Source organism: Pan troglodytes, chromosome 2, assembly GCF_028858775.2.
Source record: "Pan troglodytes isolate AG18354 chromosome 2, NHGRI_mPanTro3-v2.0_pri, whole genome shotgun sequence".
Lineage (NCBI taxonomy): Eukaryota > Metazoa > Chordata > Mammalia > Primates > Hominidae > Pan > Pan troglodytes.
Genome location: NC_086015.1, coordinates 55,993,052 through 56,012,110, shown reverse-complemented (window position 1 = coordinate 56,012,110; position 19,059 = coordinate 55,993,052). Strand labels below are relative to the sequence as shown.

The following is a 19,059-nucleotide window of genomic DNA, read 5'->3' as shown; positions in this document are numbered from 1 at the left end:
TCCCCCACCCCTGGGACGAACACTGTGGGCCCCTCCCCCACCCCGGCGGGACCAGATGGTCCCCCTGCCCTTTGTCCACCAGGCCAGATGGAGAGGAAGGGAGATTGGATTCCCCTCCCCACCCACACATACCCAGGTGCCAAGAGACTCAGCTGTGGGGGGAGGTGGAGGTCAGTGGGACCAGGCTGAGCCGATTATGCAGGAGGGCGGGGGAAGGAATAGTTGCTCCCCCGAGGGCGGGGGGTGCCCAGGGGACTTGAGAACAGTTCATCACCCCCACTAGTATCCCTTCCCCAGTAAAAGACTCAACGGAGCCCGTTCCTTGCGACCCTATCCCCAAAAGGAATTCCGGGGGTAGATTTGGGGTTATCACAGGATCGGGTGCACAGGGCCACACGGCTCTCAGGCCCCTCCTCCAGCCTGTCCTGCGCGGACGAGGGCCGGGCCATGCAGCTGTGGGTGGCCGAGGAGAGCGGGTCTTGGTGGGCGCAAGCCCGAGCGGAGGATGGCGCGCAGCGAGCAGAGCCGGGAGCTAGGCGGGGCGCAGGGTCCCAGCCGGAGCTCGGAGAGACGCGGGCCGGGAGCGAGGCGGAGCCGGGGCTGGCGGGGCCAAGGCGTGGATGCGGGTGCAGGGGGCTCGGCAGAGGCGCCGGGCGGGCGGCCCGGGCCGGAAGGACTGGCCTGGCGGGAGCGGAGGGGCTTGGAGCCGGGCGCAGCGCGGGCGGTGCGGGGAAGGCCGTGGCTGGGGGACCGGGCTTCAGGCCGGACGCCCCTACCCCCAACCCGTGGGGCTCTGGGAGTGGCAGGGGAAGGGTCGCCCGAGCCCTCCAGGAAGCGGCCGCCGCTCGGGGCGCACCGCGGCGCGCGGGGCGGGGCGGGCGGCTGCGGCACTGGGGCGGCTGGGGCGGGCCCGCCGCTCTGTAATCGGATCCGGGGAGGGGGCGGGGAGGGGCCGGGCCGAGCGGGCCGGGGGGTGGGGGGGGGGGCGCGGAGCCGGGCTCCGGGCCGGCCGGGCTCCGCGCCTGTCAAACCCCTCATTGTTCGCAGCTGATGTCACTCGCAGTTGTGAGCGGCCGCCTCTCCCGGGGACAATGTGGGACTGAGCGGCCCAGCCGCCGTGCCGCCGCCGCCGCCGCCGCAGGACAGCCCCAGCGAGGTAGGGCGCGGGCCGGGCGGGGCACGGCGGGCCGCGAAGTTTGGGGGTTCGCCCGGGGGCAGGGAGCCCGCGCCCAGATCCCTCGGTTGGGGTCCCGGGTTTGTGAGACTGCGAGGAACACGTTCTCTGTCCCACACCGCTGAGGCCTGCACAGGTGGGGGGCGCTGGTCTGCCAGAGGCGCTCTTGGCACCAGGGAGGGGCTTCCTGGACCTTAGATCCCAGATTTGAGGCCCCCATCCCACTCGCTGTTTCTGTCCTTTGCGCCTGCTCCTCTCTCTGCCTCCTGCCCTGGGTTCTGGTTCTGCTCCATCTCTGCCCTCACCCGCCACTCCCCTGTAGCTCCTGGCTGGGCACACACCCCTTCCCATCCTCCGCAGTCGTTGGGGGAGCCAGATACAGACCTCCAGGCCAGGGGTGTATGGAGATGACAGCTGGGGGCTCAGAGTGGTCCCTCTTGCCCCATAGCTCTTCAGCCCTTCAGCTCTGACCTAGCTTCTTGGCTGGGGTCCTGGGGGGTGGGGGTGGGAGGCTCTGCTACTCACTTCAGCCTGGCCCTCATGCCTGCCTGGCCAGGAGAGGGAGGTGCCCGCCTCCTCTCTCCCCTATCCCTGGCCCGCCATCTTGAGACCTGTGGCACCCAGTGCCCCACCCGGCGCCAGCACCCAGGGGAGTGGTCTCCAAGGTGATGATGCACCCAGGACCAGTTGCATTCCTTTCTCCCCACCAAGCCCAGGATGCTCATGTTCGTGCTGAACCAGCAGGACATGTGTCCCCAGGGGCTTGCCTTCCGCCACAAAGGCTCTTACAATCCATGAACTCCCTAGGAGCTGAGCTCCTGCCCTCCCTGTTCCCTGGGTCACCCTCATTGCCTCAGGACCAGTACCTGGGACCCTATTCCTTACCCATCTGAAAAAATCCCCTGGTCTTCCCAGGTCCTGGAGCCCCCTCAACCTCCAGGGCACCCCCATCCCAGCCCCCACCCCCTAGCCTTCATCAGCATGCAGGCTCAGGCTGCCCAAACACAAGGGGATTGTTCTTCTTGCATGCTCAGGGTGGGGGGCTGGGAGCAGGCAGCCCACACACCCTGGCAGGCCCAGGCCACGAGGAGGCTGGCTTGCCCCACCCTGTGTCCCCAGACAGGCTGTCCACCCTCCCTACTCCCATCACTGCTGCCCCTCCAGCCTCCATCACCATTGCCCAGTGGCGCTGACATCTTGAGGAAAGAGCTCTGAGCTGCACAGGTAGACCCCTGGGTTCTCCAGCTCTGCCAGTTGTCTCCCATGTAGCCTTACAAACATTTCCCTTCCTCTCTGGGCCTCGAGCCCCTCTTGTGATTGGTAAGACCTTTCCAGCTGTGACAGACTGAGCCCAACTCGACTCTGTGAAACGTACCTCACCCCCCAGCCCTTCTTCCAGTCCCCCTCTTCCATGAGGAGACCCACTCTGCTCCCACCCTCTGAAAACCTAAAGCACAGCCCAAATCCCCCACCCCAGCAGCATACCTAGGGAGCTCCTAGTCCTGGTAAAACGGCAGGAGTAGGGCTGGGGATGCTGAGAAAGGAACCAGGAATCCTGTCCAGGCAGGTCCTACCTCTGCCCATGTGGCTGGCCCTCATGTCTAGGTCTTCTCACTCTACTCTCATTACTCCTCCGGGACCCTCAGCCCCATCTTTGGTTCCAAATGTCCCCAGGCCCCATGAACCTTAACTCTTCTCCCTGCACACTGACCCTGGTCTTGTCTCAAATTTCCTCTTTCTGGAGCTCTGTGTATAGTGGAAAGACAGGCTCAGAAATGCCCAACGGGGACTTCTTTGAGTTGCAGCAACATCTTTGAGGGGTACAGAGGCCTGAGTGATCACATCTGACTTGGAAGCCTGGGGAGGGCTTCACAGAGGAGGTGGCGTTTGAGAAGGATTTTGACAGAGAGCGGGGAGGATGGGCGTTTTGAGCTGAGGTAAGCCTGGACAAAGGCCTGAAGGGCTGGAGGTGCTAAGTGTGTTCTGCAGTCTGGCATGTGTGAAGGATGGGGTGGAGATGAGACAAGAGAGACAGGGGCTGGATCATGAAGGTCCTTGATGGCCTGTCTGTGGAGTTCAGGCTTTATTCTTTGGGCACTGGGCAGCCATGGGTGGCTGTTGAGCAGCAGAGTAAGCATACAGTTTTCAGCACGGAGATTGGAAGCTAGAGGCCTTTCTCAATGTAGGTGAGAGAGTGAGGGGATGGGTACCATGAGGCTGTGGCCTTTCTCCTGGAGCCCAGCCTGGGCCCGGGCTTGACTTGGTTTCCCTTGGTTCCGAAGACTCCTGGGGGCTGCCTAATGATGGTGTATGGAAGCTGTAGCATTTCTGGCACCTGCCAACTTGTCAGAGCTGCCTTTCCCTTCCTGGCACTTTGTCTATGTGGCAGATCTGAATCAAGAAGCCAGAGGCTGGAACTTGTGGACCCCAGGATGCTCACCTGAGGCTTCCCACTCCCTTCCTCCTCTCCCAACTGTAGATGATTGGCTATCCCGGGAGGCTGGGAGGCCAAGAGGCTGGGCACATGTGTCCAAGGATGCTGGGGCAGTTCTTATGAAGGCCTGGCTAGTTAGGAGAGTGAGCATCTCCAGAGAAGGGATTGGGCAGGAGAGTTAGGAGCCCTCGATGCAGACGTGCTGTGGCCCAGGGTCCACCCCCACCACACCCTGCCTCCCTGGATGCTCCGAGCCATTCCCCAGCATCTCTGGGTGTGGCTAGCATGGCTGCTTTGGGAGTGGGAATAGGAGAAGGGGGCTGCTAGGTGGGGAGTTGGGGGTGCTGAGAGGATGTGGGGGGATGTGAGATGGAGAGTGAAGCCCAGGTGGGTCCACAGGCCCTAGCTGGTCCAGACATTCTGGCCAGCAGAGCGGAGGGAATCCCCCAAGGGGCGGGCCAGTCTACTTGAATCGCCTGGCCCCAGGAGCCCTCCCCTCCCCCGGATTGTTCTTGCTCCAGAACAAAGGCAGGGTGGACACTTGATCCCTGCATGTGGGGTGAGCTGGCTAAGCCCCCAGCCCTTTGATTGGGCAGCTGTCATGGGAGAGAGACAGCTGGGGGGGAGGGGCAGGAAGGGGGCAGCCACCATCGCTTACACAGCTGTCACCCCCCCGCCTCCTCCAGCCTGAGTGGCAGAAAGCCAGGGACAGAAGGAGTGGGCACTGGGGCTGGGGAGGGGGCCTGGGAGTCAGGAGGGAATGCCCGAGGTCAGAGGCCTGGTGTGAGCTTGGTGTGCCCTGCCAGGGAGCCCTGCTGACCAGAGGGGGCTGGGCACCCGCGGAGGTGAGCTGGAGGTCACTGTGGCATGTTGTGTGGCTGCCACGTGGGTGGCCCGGCAAAGACCCAGGGCCCACCCGGCTGGAGCAGCAAATGACTCCCTAGAGCCCCACTGAGGGCAGGGGGAGCCAGTGGTGCCTCATGGGGCTGCTCGTTCCTTGGGCCCTAGGAGAATAATTTGGAAGACATGGGTCAGAACCCCTTGTTCTTGCCTAAAGATGAGAAAGACCTTGAGAGTCTCTCAGACCAGGAAGGGCGCAGATAGACCAGCAACTCTCTCCCTACCCCCAGCCCCTAAACACAATACAGGTGGGTTTAGGTCAGATGAAGACCTGGCCAAAGTTACCCACTGGACTTGGGGCAGTGGGTCTCTGCTGGAGACCCAGGCATCTTTTCATGGCAGAAGCTCTAGTTCTGGCCATGTTCCAGCCCTCCTGCCCCATTTTTCCTGGAGCCACAAGAGGTCATGTGGAGATGGTTTGGGGACAATGTCAGGTCTCCCACTGGTTACCATCCCAAGGGGGTCCTTGAACCCCAGAAAATTTTGGAACTTAAGACCGAGGCTCTGGACAAGTTGTCAGTCCTTTCCAAATAGGATCCCTGTCTTCTAGCTAGGCAAAGGTCTCAGAGACGACTGAAGCCCAATCCCCACTTTCGAAGGAGCCCGCCCTCCAGGAAGAGGACTAACAGATCCAGACAGGAGCAGCCTGAAAGGGGAGGCAGATGGGGCTTTGGATAGCCTCACACTAGCAATGCTAGTCCCACTGTGTCCCACCTCTCTGTGACCTTGGGCAGGTTACTGATCCTCCCCAGGCATCAGGTTCTCCTGTGCAGTGAATTCATCTGCTCAGCTAACCAGTATGTTAGCTGAGTTCCAGCTGAGCTCAGTATGTTCTGAGCACCTTCTCTGGCCTGGCTCTGAACTGAGCCCTGGGGACATAAGGAGAAGGCAGCAGCCTTGGCTCCTGCTCCAAGGGGCTCCTGGGCTTGGCTGTCCAGAGAGGCAGAAACCAAGCACGTCATCACAAGTGCTTTGATGGGGGAAGTGCAGGCAGCTGGGGGAATGTCTAGCAAGGGCAGCCAGCATGAGGCTGGCCAGGATGCTCGGAGAGCACAGTCCCTGCATCCACTGCTCATCTCCAGCCTCTGGAGTCCCTGTGGCAGAACTCAAATGGAAGGAGGAGCAGCTGCGCCCAGGGGAGCAGGGTGTCACCTCCGTTGGATAGGTGAGGAAACAAAGACCTTATGCCATACGGTGGCTTGCTGGGGCTTCTGAGAAGGAGCCAGGCTGGGAGCCCCTTTCACCTTCCGTGCTCAAGCTCTGTCTAGCAAGGGGAGTTCAGAAGAGGGCGTTGGACAGAACTCCATGCCCTTTCCTGTCATGTTGGGATGGGGCAGGGGACTGAGGAGGAAGGCGCCCAGAGACTTCTGGAGTGTTCCAAGCTCAGCACACTCATCCTTCACCCCCACACCCTCCTGGGCATGAGGAATTTGCAGTGTTAGGGCTTGGTCTTGGCCCAGACTTAGCACCAGTTGGTCCCACTCCCTGTTTTCCCCATAGGGTTCTGGTCCCCCAGTGAGCTCCCCATCAAGGCTGAGCCTTGGCAGGAGACAGACGCCTAAGGAGAGGGATTTCCAAGCAGGATTAAGGTTGAGGATTAAGTCGGGGCATGAAAAAGGGTCGGGTGGGGAGGGCTGGCCACTGAGCTAATCCCAGCAGCTAATCTCAGGCTCCACCTTCCTCCATCAGTTAATGGCCTTGACATTCCCGCAGCCCACCAAATCCTTTTCTTACCCATCACGCAGTCCCAGGGAGAGGTATTCCCTCCATTTTATAAGTGAGGAAATTGAGACTTAGAGCCCAAGTGGCTTGTTTCTGGTACAGTAGAAAGTGTTCCAGGCTGGGAATGTGGCCAGCCTGGACACTTCTTACCTCCTGTTCCCAAGGCCATTTCCAGCACATAGAAGAGAGATTGGAAACCAACGTGCAGAACTGCCAGTCCCCTGACACGCTGTGCCCCACCCACTGCAGCCCAGTGCTGAATGAACCCTGCCCAGAGGTGTCTGTAGTGAGCTTCTGCCCTAGTGACTTTTGGTAGGTGGGAGTGTGCCTCAATTCCCCCCTCAACCCCTGCCTCAAGCCTTTACCAGGCAGTGGCAAGACCTGACCACACCCGAGGCCTCCCTGCCTTCAAGGCTTCCCATGGCTGCTCCAGCTTCCTCCCCAGCTGCTCTTCTGTGCTCCATCCACCATCTGGCTGCTGGACGCAAGTGCCTCTCATATGGAGTAAGCTTTCAGCCTGAACTCCACCTTCAGGGCCCCATCCACACAGGTTACCTCTTCCAAGAGGTCAGGAGGAGGCTCTCCTCCTGACTCCCATAGGCTTCCTAGTTAATTATTTCTTTTAGTATCTCAGGGTAAGGGAAAGGCTAGGTACCTACCATGTATGTGCTTATTGTTTTAATTCTCATCACTCTTTGGAGATGGGAATTTGTATCCCCTTCTACAGATGGAGAAGCTGAGGCTCAGAGGGTTGAATGGGCTCCCCAGGCTTACACAGCTCGTGAGACACACATAAGCACCCCGGTCAGAGTGATGTGTGGCGCTCAAGGTCCATGCAGTCTCTTTCCTCTGGGAGTTTGACTAGCCCAGCTCTGGGGTCCCCATGTAAGGGCAGGGGCACGGTGGACTGGGCTCCTCTTGAACCTCTCTTTGGCTGCCCCTGCCAGAGCCGGCCAGGTCGCAGCGCGGACACACTCACAGGTCGCTGTGGCCCCAGCCTCGCCTGACAGAATGAGCGGCTCGGACGGGGGACTGGAGGAGGAGCCAGAGCTCAGCATCACCCTCACGCTGCGGATGCTGATGCACGGGAAGGTGAGCGGGAGGTGGAGGGCCAGGCGAGGCAAGGCTGGGCTGGGCTGGGTTTCACTGGGTATCCCAGTGGGGAGGGGCTGGGCCTGGGCACTGGCACCCATCTGAGGGCTCTTGTCTTGTCCGCAGGAAGTGGGCAGCATCATCGGGAAGGTAGGTGCCTAGCTCTGCTCTGTACATCCCCCTCCAGCTGAGGCTTCAGCCCAGGGAAGGAGGCTGTGACCTCTAAGTTAAGAGTGATTATCTGTTTTGTCTCCCACAGAAGGGCGAGACTGTAAAGCGAATCCGGGAGCAGGTGAGGATGGAGTTTGGGGGAGGAGCCCAGGGCACCTGATGTGGAGGGGAGATCCCTGCCCCACTTTCTCCCTGAACCACTCCTTCTGGGCTGACCAGTGAGTGCCCCAGAGGGTGGCAGTTTTGAGCCTTGCCTCAGGCCTGGTGAGTGGGGCAGGCAGACAAGTTCCGGCAAGGGAGCAGGGAAGATGCCCCGCTGCCCGGCGCTCATTCTATATCTGCAGAGCAGTGCCCGGATCACCATCTCCGAGGGCTCCTGCCCTGAACGCATCACCACCATCACCGGGTCTACAGCGGCTGTCTTCCATGCAGTCTCCATGATTGCTTTCAAACTGGACGAGGTCCGTGGCTGGCCAGGGCAGGAGGCCAAGAGTGGTTCCCCAGGAGGAACGCAACTCCGACTCCAGATAGTGGCTATGGGTGGGAGGGGAGGTCAAGCCCAGGGCAGTGTTCCCTTGAAGTGGGACTGGGGAAAGGGTACCCTCCTGACCCCTGGGCAGATATAGCAGGGACGAGCATGGCCAACCCACCGTCTCCCTGTCCCAGGACCTTTGTGCTGCTCCTGCAAATGGTGGAAATGTCTCCAGGCCTCCAGTGACCCTGCGCCTTGTCATCCCTGCCAGTCAGTGTGGCTCACTGATTGGGAAGGCTGGCACCAAGATCAAGGAGATCCGAGAGGTGAGGGGCAAGATATACCACCCACAGGGAATCCGGGGCAAGGGAGCAGTTGTAAGAGGGTGTTGGGCTTATGGCGTCCTCCCCACCTAGAGAGCTCTGAGCCTGGGCAGCCCTTTTCTGGGTTATGGGAGCAGCCAGAAGTGGCCCCTGTTCTCTGTTTGCAGACTACGGGTGCCCAGGTACAGGTGGCAGGGGACCTGCTCCCCAACTCCACAGAGCGAGCTGTTACGGTATCTGGGGTGCCTGATGCCATCATCCTGTGTGTGCGCCAGATCTGCGCTGTTATCCTGGAGGTGCTGCCCTGGGGCAGGGAGAGAGGGGGGCAGGAGATGGGCCCTGGGTCTGCCTTGTTGGGGACCCCAAACCCTATGCCTGTGCTGCAGGTGGGGCAGGGCAGGGCTGCAGGGATGGATGATGAGCTCCAGGGATCATGTGCATTTCCCTGGGGGTCATGGTGGGGGCCTGAGGCCACTGGGCAGTTGGGGAGGTTATCGGAGCCTGAGAGGGTCCTGACAGAGCCCTGTTTATGCCTTCTAGTCTCCACCCAAAGGAGCCACTATCCCCTACCATCCGAGCCTCTCCCTAGGTACTGTTCTTCTCTCTGCCAACCAGGTGAGGGGAACAACAGGAGCAGTGGGACACGTTACTGGAGAAGGGGGATTGAGATGGAGGAGGGGATGGAAGAAGGAATTGGAGGTCCAGGGACGGGGGAAGGAGTGACTCTGGCTGAACTGCAATGTCACAGTAACCCCCTTTTCACCCACTTTGTCCCCACAGGGCTTCTCTGTCCAGGGTCAGTATGGGGCTGTGACCCCAGCTGAGGTGAGTGACCCATAGCCCAAGGCACCCCTTCCTGAACCATGCCTCCTCTGACCTCTGACCCCTCTTTGGCACAGGTCACCAAGCTCCAGCAGCTCTCAAGCCATGCGGTCCCCTTTGCCACACCCAGCGTGGTGCCAGGTAAGCCACCCCTGCACAAGGAGGCAGGGGGAGGGTCCTAAGAGGGCAGCCCCCTCCCTTCCAGGGAGAGTGGAAATGGTGGGGCGGGAAAGGCCCAGAACCACACTCAGTCCCTCTTCTCCCCCTCAGGACTGGATCCCGGCACACAGACCAGCTCACAGGAGTTCTTGGTTCCCAACGATGTGAGCAGGGGATGGGATGGCTGGAGGGTGGGTAGGGGGGCCTGGGGGTCTGGACCTCACCCAGGGCTGAATTCTGCCTTCCCTCTAGTTGATTGGCTGTGTGATCGGGCGCCAGGGCAGCAAGATCAGCGAGATCCGGCAGATGTCAGGGGCACATATCAAGATCGGGAACCAAGCAGAGGGCGCTGGGGAGCGGCATGTCACCATCACTGGCTCTCCGGTCTCCATCGCCCTGGCCCAGTACCTCATCACTGCCTGGTGAGCGCGGGCTGGGCGGCAGTGGGGGAGCAGGTCACGGTTCTCATGTGCCCAAGAAAGGCAGGGGTGGGGAGAGGAAGCTGGCCTCCTCTCTCTGTCTGGGCCCGACCTCTGCCTCTCCTAACCCTACTCCAATTCCCCATGGTCTTTGCCTAATTCACCCTCTGTTGCCCCATCTCCCCCCTCTATATCCACCTCTCATTCTCCATTGCTGTCTCTTTTCCCTGGGTCTCTGGCCACCCCATTTCTCCCTGCACCTCGTGCTATATCTGCTTGTCCTTTCTTCCCTTCCTCTTCCACCTTTCCCATCTTCCCCTTAAACACATCCACCCCATGTGATTGTTCTCTGTTCACTACCTCTCTCTTGCCTTTCATCTAATCTCATGCCCATCTCTGCCCTCATTGCCCCTCTCTCACTCCCACTTTCCCCTTTGTCTCCCCTCTATATCCCTCTCTCCAGTCTAGAGACGGCCAAGTCTACCTCTGGGGGGACGCCCAGCTCGGCCCCCGCAGACCTGCCTGCCCCCTTCTCGCCACCCCTGACGGCCCTGCCCACAGCTCCCCCTGGCCTGCTGGGCACACCCTATGCCATCTCCCTCTCCAACTTCATCGGCCTCAAGCCCATGCCCTTCTTGGCTCTACCACCTGCTTCCCCAGGGCCGCCGCCGGGCTTGGCGGCCTACACTGCCAAGATGGCAGCAGCTAATGGGAGCAAGAAGGCTGAGCGGCAGAAATTCTCCCCCTACTGAGGCCAGCTGAGGTACAGGCAGGGGCAGGCAGGACCACCAGCAGGGGGCTGCCTCTGCACCCTACCCGCCCAAGGAGACTCCACCCTGGGGTCCCAAACGCCGCTAACGCCCAGACGCATGGATGCACCCCCTACCCTGCCTCCATCTATGGGAGTTCTTTCTCTCAGAGTGGGGGCAGTTTCTGGCCCAGGGGTCTGAGCTGCGGCAGCCCCAGGGCAGGGGGCCCTACCTCCTCAGCTCTGTGCTTGGATACAGGGAGCAGCCAGGAGACTCCCTAGTGCCCCCACCATGGCGGGTGTCACTCACGCACTCCCCATCCCTTAGGGCTTCCTGGCCTACTGCATCCTTGTGGGAGTCAGGGAGGAGGGCCCATTGGGTAGCTGGGGCCAGGCTTCTCTCCCCACCACCTGCAGATTTCTTGCTGCTTCCACTGATACCCTTTTGACTGGAATGAACTGGCTGGGCTTGTCAGGGGGCACCCCAAAGAGGGGGCACTGCCAGGTAGCTGGGGGAGTGGCATGGGGCAGGGGCCCAGTTCTCAGCAGCAGACACTCTGTACAGTTTTTTCAATCCCTGTTTTTGAATAAATATTCTCAGCGACCAGGAAGTTGTGAAATACTGGTGTTGTGGGCAGCAAAACCTCCAGAAAATGGGTGCAGCTGAGGTCCTGGAGGACCCCCATGTGTGAATCCACCAACCTCAATTAGGCCTCAGCCCCTTCCACACGCCAGTTCTGGGGCTTCAGGACCCTTTGGGGGTGAAGTCGTCCAGCCTCCTACTTCTAACACCAAACTGGTCCAGTTGTCTTCTGGGCATTTTAGAAGCAGGTGAAGGAGTTTCAGTAGCTTTGTCCAGACTCTCCTTGGTGCAGATGTCAGGGAAGTCCTTCTGAGTGTCTCTCCAGTGGTTCTTCCTGCTGCGGCTGTAACCCAGATACTGCCCTGCTTGGCGGATCACTTTGGTTGTGAGCCCTTAGGGCCCTCTTCTTTGTGACACCTGCCCATCTTGGCCTGGGGACCACCTGTGAGTTTCACAAACCACCTATGCTGGAGGGGCCCTTAGAGATGCTGCAGGGTGCAGATGGGAAAGCTGAGGCCTAAGGAAGGGTCGGCCTGTGCACAGTGCTATGCAGTGTTGGGCCCAGACCGCAGGATTCCTGGCTCTCAGAAGTCCGTGGGCCTCACCAGGCAGCAGACACCCTTTCTCCTCCTGTTCCAGACCCAGATATCCAGCAGGGCACCTGCTGTGACCTGTGCAGGGGTTGGATGAGCCCCCACGGAAACCACCCTCCTTTCTCCTGCTCAGGAGAGAGAACTCTCAGGTGGCCCCTGGTATGCTGGGGCTCCGCCCTCCTGCCAACTCGGGGGTCTGTTCTGGAGCCTCAGAAGGGCCTACGGCAGGGCCCTCTGGGGGTCTCTGGAGGCATTGCAAGAGTGCCCGCGGGTGCCAGGCTTGCGGAGTGCAGGCCCGCAGAGGTCCAGGCAGTGCACGGCGAGAGAGGCGGCCCAGTGCCAAGCGCACGGGGCGCTGCAGCAGCCCGTACAGGAAGGGGTGAGCCGCGAAGGCCGAGTAGGCGACCCAGGTGACAGCCGCTTCGGCTTCCGCGGCCCGCGCTGCGGGCGCCAGGCACGCGCAGCCATAAGGCAGCCAGCAGGCTGCAAATTGGCCCACGGCCAGCGCTGGGGCCAGGGCCGCCTTACCCCCGGGCAGGCGAGGCCGGAGCGGCGGCAAGATGGAAAGGCGGCTATCCAGAGAGTCCGAGCGGAGTCGGGACCCGCGCGCCGGCCGTGGGGGCCTCAGGGCAGCGCGACGCGCTACCACGAAGATGCCGCCGTAGGCGCCGAGCAGCAGGAGGGCGGGCAGCGCGAAGGCCAGCAGGGCCCAGAGCGGCCGGAAGGGCCCGAGGCCCCCAGCCAGGACCGAGCAGCGAGCAGGAGCAGGGGGCGGTGCGGGCGGCGGGCCGAGCAAGGAGAGCGCGCCCAGCAGTCCCGCCGCGGCCCACACGGCGGTGAGCACGAGCACAGGCGGCGGCCGTGAGCCTGGCCGCAGCGGGTGCACGATGAGGCGGTAGCGTGCCAGGCCAAGTGCGGCCACCCCGAGCGTGCAGGCCGGCAGCAGAGCGGCGGAGAGGAAGCGAGCGGCGCGGCATGGCGCGGGGCCCAGGCGCACGCGGCCCAGCCCGGGCGGCGGTGCGGCCAGCAGGCCCAGCGGCATGATGGAGGCGGCCGCCAGCAGGTCCACGACGCACAGGTGCGCCAGGTAGAGCGCGTCGCGCAGTCCCGGCGTGCGCAGCACCACGACCAGCAGCGCGCCGTTGCCCAGCAGTGCCCCCACCTCCACGACAGCTGCCAGGATCAACCCCACCGAGCCTGCGACTTCTGAGGCGTTCAGCCCTGTGGAGTTGGCCATTTGGGCTCTCAGGCTTCACCCTGCGCTAGGATGTAGATGGCAGAATGGAGCCTAAAGCTGCAGGATTTCCATCACCTGTCCCCTGCTCCTCTTGTCCCTTGCTCCTCCGGCCCCTCACCTCATTGGCTGCCCAGGAGGTGGCTCCGACGCCCAGGCTGCCATCCTCTTGGGGGCTTGGCCAGGCCCATGGAGGGGTGCAAGGATGAGTCTGCTGTCTTTCTCCCCTGCCCCAGCCCAGCTCCAGCAACTCAGCCCCTGTCGGAGATGGTACTGGCTGTCACTCTGATGTTGCCACACACGGCTGGCAAGGGAGGGGCAGGGCCTGGCGCCAGCCCCCTGGGTCCTAGCAGCTGCCAGCTGAAGGCTGGAGGCTCTGCTGTGGAAGTGCTTGGGGGTGCCTCTAGGGTGGAGGGGTGGAGGACAGAGCAGGCACAGACTTGGAGCCTAGACTTGAGAGGGTTAGAGTGTGGGCTTTGGAGTCAGCCAGAGCCTGCTCTACCTTTCTCAGTGGTGAGAAGTGCCCCCCCCATCTCCTGTCCTGCCTCATCCTCATCAATGGGATGAGCATTTAGCTCTCATATTAAAGGGAAACTGAGGTACCAGTGAGACAAAAGCTGAAGCAGGAGGACCCTTAGGCATGCCCTGGCCCCCCAAGAGGGCTAGTTCTCTCAGAAAGAAAGGAGGCTGGAAAAGTGAGAGAAAAGCATAGGACGTGGCACATAGTAGGTGCTCAGCTAATATTAACTTCATACAGAATAGGTGCTCCATGATAGTGTGTGAGATGAGTGAGAGGAGGCCTTAGCAGGCAGATGCTGTTTGGTTTTTTGTTGCTGTTGTTTGCTTTTGTTTTTGCTGCTAGCAAACAGGTCCCCTTTTGGTAAGAGCACCCTGAATTTTCTTTTCTTTCCTTTTTTTTTTTTTTTTTGAGACAGGGTCTCTGTTGCCCAGGCTGGAATGCAGTGGCGCAATCTTGGCTCACTGTAATCTCTGCCTCCCAGGCTCAAACGATCCTCCCACCTCAGCCTCCTGAGTAGCTGGAACTACAGGCACGAGCCACCACACCTGGCTAAACACCCTGAATTTTCTTTAGGAAACCACCTCTCCCCAATTCTCAGGACAGGAAGTTTGGGTGAACAAGATCCCCACACTCTATTTTCCTGATTAGGCACAAAACCCAGTCTTGACTAATCAGTGAATGTCAGGGTTCCCCACCCCAATGTGGTTGGCTCATGGAAAGCCATGTAACTCCCGTGGGGCATATGCCCCCAGGCAAAGTCACCCAGTTTCATGGCAAAACCCTATCTATAGTCTGATAGCTTGCATTTGTATCTGAAGCCTCTTCCTCTTTTCACGGGTATCCAGCTGCCTTTTCAACATTTCCCCACCAGGACTTTCACTAATGGGCATCTCAAACTTCCTATGTCCAAAACAGAACCATGACTCTTGATCCCTCCCCGACAACCTGCTCCTCCCAGAATCTTCTCCATCTTAGTGTCCATCTCAGGATGATTCCCTCTCCCCCACGCCCTATATCCAGTCTGCTGAGGTCTCTGGAATCCAGCCATTTCTCACCATCACCATCAAGCTGGTCCCAGCTACCACCACCTCTCACCTGGACCATTTCAGCATCCTTCTAACTGGTCTCCCGGCCTCAGCTCCTGCACCTTGTGCTGGCCATCTGCCTGTTTGCCCTCAGATTCATTCCCTTCTTCCCCAGTGCTATACTGCCTTCCTGGGAACTGTATTTCCCAGGCTCCTTTGTCAACTGACTTTGGGTATGTTCAGCCAATGAAAGTTACCAGCAGAAGACTGGCAGATGGGAGGAGGGAAGAAGCCAGGATTTATTTCCCTCTGAAGCTCAGCCAGGGGCTCCCTTCAGGTGGCCCCCTCTGTGGTTCTGGCTCCTGCAGGGTGATCCTAGCCTCTGGGCATCAGAGCACCATTCACTTCCTTTATCTCTCCAGTCTTAAGAGTAGTAGTGACTTCCGGCTGTTGCTCATCTTTGGATTGCCTCATCATCCCCCATTTGGTCATTCAATTCTTTCCCTGTATCAAATTTCCCTTGTCTGAAATACCTAGGGTAATTTCTGTTTTGCTGACTGGTTGTTAACTGACGTATACTCTATAGTCCACTCTCTACACAGGGGCTGAAGTGGATCCCTCTAAAAACAAAGCAGATGGGGGCATGACCCAGCTCTCATCCCTCCAAGAGCTTCCCATCATCAGAATAGATGAGAATAGAATCTCAGCTCCTCTGGAACTAAAAAAAAAAAAGGGCAGATAAAAGGGAGCTAGGCCCTTTTATCTGCCTTTTCCATCCCTTTCTGAGCTCACTCTCCTCCTTGCCCACAGTATTTCTAGCCACAGCAGTCTGCTTGCTGTTCCTTCCGCCCATCAAGCCAGTTTCTTTGCATTTGCTGTTTCCATTGCAGGAACACCCTTGCTGCAGATCTGTCCATGGCTTGCTCCCTCACATGATTCAGGTCTCTGCTCTAGAGGGACCTTCAGTGACCATCTTTTTTTTTTTGAGACGGAGTCTTGCTCTGTCTCCCATGTTGGAGTGCAGTGGCACATCTTGGCTCACTGCAAGCCCCACCTCCCAAGTTCACACCATTCTCCTGCCTCAGCCTCCCGCATAGCTGGAACTACAGGCACCTGCCACCACGCCCGGCTAATTTTTTGTATTTGTTTTTAGTAGAGATGGGGTTTCACCGTGTTAGCCAGGATGGTCTTGATCTCCTGATCTCATGATCCACCTGCCTCAGCCTCCCAAAGTGCTGGGATTACAGGCATGAGCCACCATGCCCGGCCTTCTTCTTTTTTTTTTTTTTTTGGGACGGGGTCTCGCTCTGTCGCCCAGGCTGGAGTGCGGTGGCACGATCTCAGCTCACTGCAAGCTGCACCTCCCGGGTTCACGCCATTCTCCTGCCTCAGCGTCCCGAGTAGTTGGCACTACAGGTGCCCGCCACCACGCTCGGCTAATTTTTTTTTGTTTGTTTGTATTTTTAGTAGAGACGGGGTTTCATCGTGTTAGCCAGGATGGTCTCGATCTCCTGACATCGTGATCCGCCCGCCTCGGCCTCCCAAAGTGCTGGGATTACAGGCATGAGCCACCGCGCCCAGCTTGCGACCATCTTTTCTAAAATTGTTCCACCTTCCCATCACTCAAATCCTTTTATCCTGCTTTATTTTTCTTCCCGGCACTTTCCCTACCTGCTGTGGTATTTCATATTTATGCATACATTTGCTTAGAGCCTGCTTTACTAGAATGTAAGCTCCATGACAGCAGGGACCTCATCTGAGCCTCACTTGTGCCTGTGGCCCTAGCACCCCTCACAGACACACGGTCAGCATTGCTGCAGATCTAGATGGTGAAGACAGGACATGGACCTCCTGGTTTAACTGATTTTGTGCTGGAATTCAAAGGGCTCCAGCGCAGTTCTCCATTATTCAGATGAGAAAAGTAGAGTGGAGAAATGGGTCCCAGGTCACACAGCTGAGTTTTGCTTCCTAGAGCTCTGTCCACACAGCTGTCCCTTACTGTCCTTGGCTACAACTTGAACTTGGGCATTTGCCTCTAGGAGGTGAAGATGGATTTTTGAAGTTTTGGTCCTTACCCAGGCAGCCCTGTAGGCCCAGGGCAGCCCCTGAGTTACCAGGGCCTGGAGAGAGCTCGGTGGGGCCAAGTGGGAACAGCAAATGAGAAAAGTGGACTGGGGAACGCGATAGGGATGGGTGGGGACTGTGGTGGGTTGCAGAGTTCATGCTCCCTTCGACATCATTAATATAAATAAAAAATTAAAACACTTCCTTAGCATGTGTGTGTATGTGTATTGCAAAATTTCCAAAAAACAAAACAAAATAAAAAAAAAAAACACAGGAAGGATATGCCAGAAACTAATGAAACTGGCTCCCTCCAGCAGGTGAGTAGGAATGGAGTGTGGGGGATAGAAGGACTCTTCTGAGCACAGCTTGCATAGAGTGGACCTTTTGGAACTATGTTAATGTTCTACATATTGAAAACAATAAAGTAACAAAGAAGAATGTAGACAGAAATGACTGAGCCTACCTGTATTTCAGACGAATAACATAACCACACTGAAGAGAAAGAACCAATCCAAGTAACATCTGAACGTGTATTCAAACTGTTACTTTGACCATGGACCCTCAATCTAACGACAAAAAAAAAAAAAATACTGAGTAAGATCAGATACATCTTGAGCTCTATTTAGAATGTTTGTTTTTCACAGGGTATGGGTATGGCAATTCTGAAACTCCTTTTTGTGCAGGATTGAGCAAATAAGTAGATATATTGATGTTGATAGAAACCCAGGTTCTTACTGTTTAAGAATCAAGGAAATAGGGAATTGGGGAAGAATGGAAGAACTCTGTGGTGTTTGATTGGAACTGGAGAAATAGATATAGAGAGATGTGTTTGCTATTTATTCACACATACATATTCTGTCTCCCCCCTTTTTTTTCCTTTTTTATTTTTTTAGAGACAGGGTCTCAGTCTGTCATCCAGGCTGGAATGTAGTGTTGCAATCATAACTCACTGCAGCCTTGAACTCTTGGGCTCAAGAGATCCTCCAGCTTTGACCTCCCAAAGTGCTGGGATTACAGGTGAGAGCCCCTGCGCCCAGCCACATAGACACATTCCTTAGCTCTCTTTGCTGAAAGGACTTAAAAGCAATGACACCTCAGTACCAAGGAGCACATCTATTGCCCAGATCTTGGATTCTAAACATTTCCTGCTCCAGGGAACCAGGGCTCCTTGGAGAAATGGCTGATTCCCGGTTCGTACGAGATGAACCTGGAACATCTTGTGATGCCAGAGAGAAAGGATGTGCTCAAAAAATGATCGGGACACGGAAGGGACCTTCTGCTGGCCAAATCTGGGACAATTTGAGAATCAAAATAATTGAGGACAGTAATAGATTATAACTCACTGAATAAAATAAAAATGCATGAGTCTACACTGATAATAAAGACAGAAACTAATACAGATAAAAGAAATGATGGAGTTAGATAACTACCATTTGCAACTATCTTAGCAAAAATTGATTCAGGTAGTTGATTTCAGTTAAGTTATCATCGATGGATAAAGCTAGTGGGTGAAAGGTGATGAGGAAAGGGACATTTACACCCAACAATATTTCCCCACAGATTATTGATTAATTACAAAGGGGAGAAATGGTAGCTTCACCGTGGAGAAACATGGCGGACATCACCTTAATGGATGATTAAAATTAATTAACATCACCAAGAATGGGCCATGCCCCTACAGATGGAATTCCCTAGGGCATATCATTTATGTCACATTCCTGCCCATGCAATACCTAAATCTAATCACGACAAAGCGTCAGAGAAACCTAAACTGAGAGACATTCTATAAAACAACTGGCCTGTATTCTTCAAGAGTGTCAAGAATGTCAAAGTTATAAAAGAAAAAAAAGGCTGAGGAGTGTTTTCAGATTAAAGGAGACTAAAGAGACACAAAAACTAAATGCAATGTGCAACCCTAGCCTGGATGTTGGCCTCCTCCAGCAATGGCACCCTTTGTCTGTGGATAGGATGACCTGCCTGGTGATCACTGGCATTCCTGCCTGAACAGCCTCCTTTCATGATTGCAGAGCTGTGCCCCTCTGACATATGCTCAGCTTGTTTGTAACATTTAGATTAAGACACAAAGGAGGCTGGGTGCAGTGGCTCACACCTGTAATCCCAGCACTTTGGGAGGCAGAGGAAGGAGGATCACCTGAGCCCTGGAGTTTGAGACCAAACTGGGCAACATGGCAAAACTCTGTCTCTACAAAAAACACAAAAATTAGCCAGGTGTGGTGTCATGTACCTGTAGTCCCAGCTACTCTGGAGGCTGAGGTGGGAGGATCACCTGAGCCTGGGAAGGCTGAGGCTGCAGTGAGCAGTGGTTGTACCACTCCCCTCTAGCCTGGGTGACAGGGTGAGACCCTGCCTCAAAAAAAAAAAAAAAAAAAAAAAAGACACAAAGGGATGTTTGGTGCCAAGACATGAGGAATGCTTGATTCACCTGGCAATGTCTGGGATAAAGGACAGAATCACCAGGTGGGTCCCCAGATGACAAATAGTTCTGAGTAGACAGTGGGGGTCCCCCTTGAAGGCTCAATTAGAGGAAGCAGGTTGTTGCAGTGATGGACCAGGAGGGGCAAGGAGTATGTGCATGATCCACAT

General features: G+C 57.2%; 2 protein-coding genes across 27 annotated transcripts; one reads left to right on the top strand and one right to left on the bottom strand.

Moving 5' to 3' along the window:
- Window positions 1-47: 47 nt before the first annotated feature.
- PCBP4 (poly(rC) binding protein 4) lies at window positions 48-11,043 on the top strand. Of its 26 annotated transcripts, XM_063806791.1 has the most exons (17): window positions 86-136; window positions 1,048-1,156; window positions 2,980-3,111; window positions 5,591-5,673; window positions 6,395-6,542; window positions 7,178-7,322; window positions 7,449-7,472; window positions 7,582-7,614; window positions 7,838-7,954; window positions 8,160-8,291; window positions 8,456-8,584; window positions 8,829-8,903; window positions 9,069-9,113; window positions 9,188-9,251; window positions 9,381-9,433; window positions 9,522-9,691; window positions 10,152-11,043. In XM_063806791.1, exons 6-17 carry the CDS (start codon window positions 7,242-7,244, stop codon window positions 10,438-10,440), a joined length of 1,212 nt encoding a protein of 403 aa, XP_063662861.1. In that variant the 5' UTR covers window positions 86-136; window positions 1,048-1,156; window positions 2,980-3,111; window positions 5,591-5,673; window positions 6,395-6,542; window positions 7,178-7,241; the 3' UTR covers window positions 10,441-11,043. The 26 variants fall into 26 exon arrangements, with proteins under 26 accessions (XP_063662869.1, XP_054537895.1, XP_063662858.1 ...); XM_063806792.1 differs by lacking the exon at window positions 2,980-3,111 and having other exon boundaries at window positions 63-136; XM_063806793.1 differs by lacking the exon at window positions 2,980-3,111 and having other exon boundaries at window positions 67-170.
- A 13-nt stretch (window positions 11,044-11,056) lies between these two features.
- On the bottom strand, window positions 11,057-13,057 carry GPR62 (G protein-coupled receptor 62). The gene is made up of 2 exons (XM_009445576.5): window positions 12,968-13,057; window positions 11,057-12,874 (listed from the first exon to the last, which is right to left on the bottom strand). Exon 2 carries the CDS (start codon window positions 12,847-12,849, stop codon window positions 11,758-11,760), a length of 1,092 nt encoding a protein of 363 aa, XP_009443851.1. The 5' UTR covers window positions 12,850-12,874; window positions 12,968-13,057; the 3' UTR covers window positions 11,057-11,757.
- Between the last annotated feature and the right edge of the window lie 6,002 nt (window positions 13,058-19,059).

What these genes read in the sequence shown, in the direction of transcription:
- PCBP4 (XM_054681920.2), top strand. An exon ending in TGGGCAGCATCATCGGGAAG is followed by an intron (nt 7,473 to 7,581) that starts GTAGGTGCCTAG and finishes TGTCTCCCACAG; the next exon opens with AAGGGCGAGACTGTAAAGCG. An exon ending in GGGCTGTGACCCCAGCTGAG is followed by an intron (nt 9,114 to 9,187) that starts GTGAGTGACCCA and finishes TCTTTGGCACAG; the next exon opens with GTCACCAAGCTCCAGCAGCT.
- GPR62 (XM_009445576.5), bottom strand. Translation starts at nt 12,849, where the DNA reads ATGGCCAACTCCACAGGGCTGAACGCCTCAGAAGTCGCAGGCTCGGTG.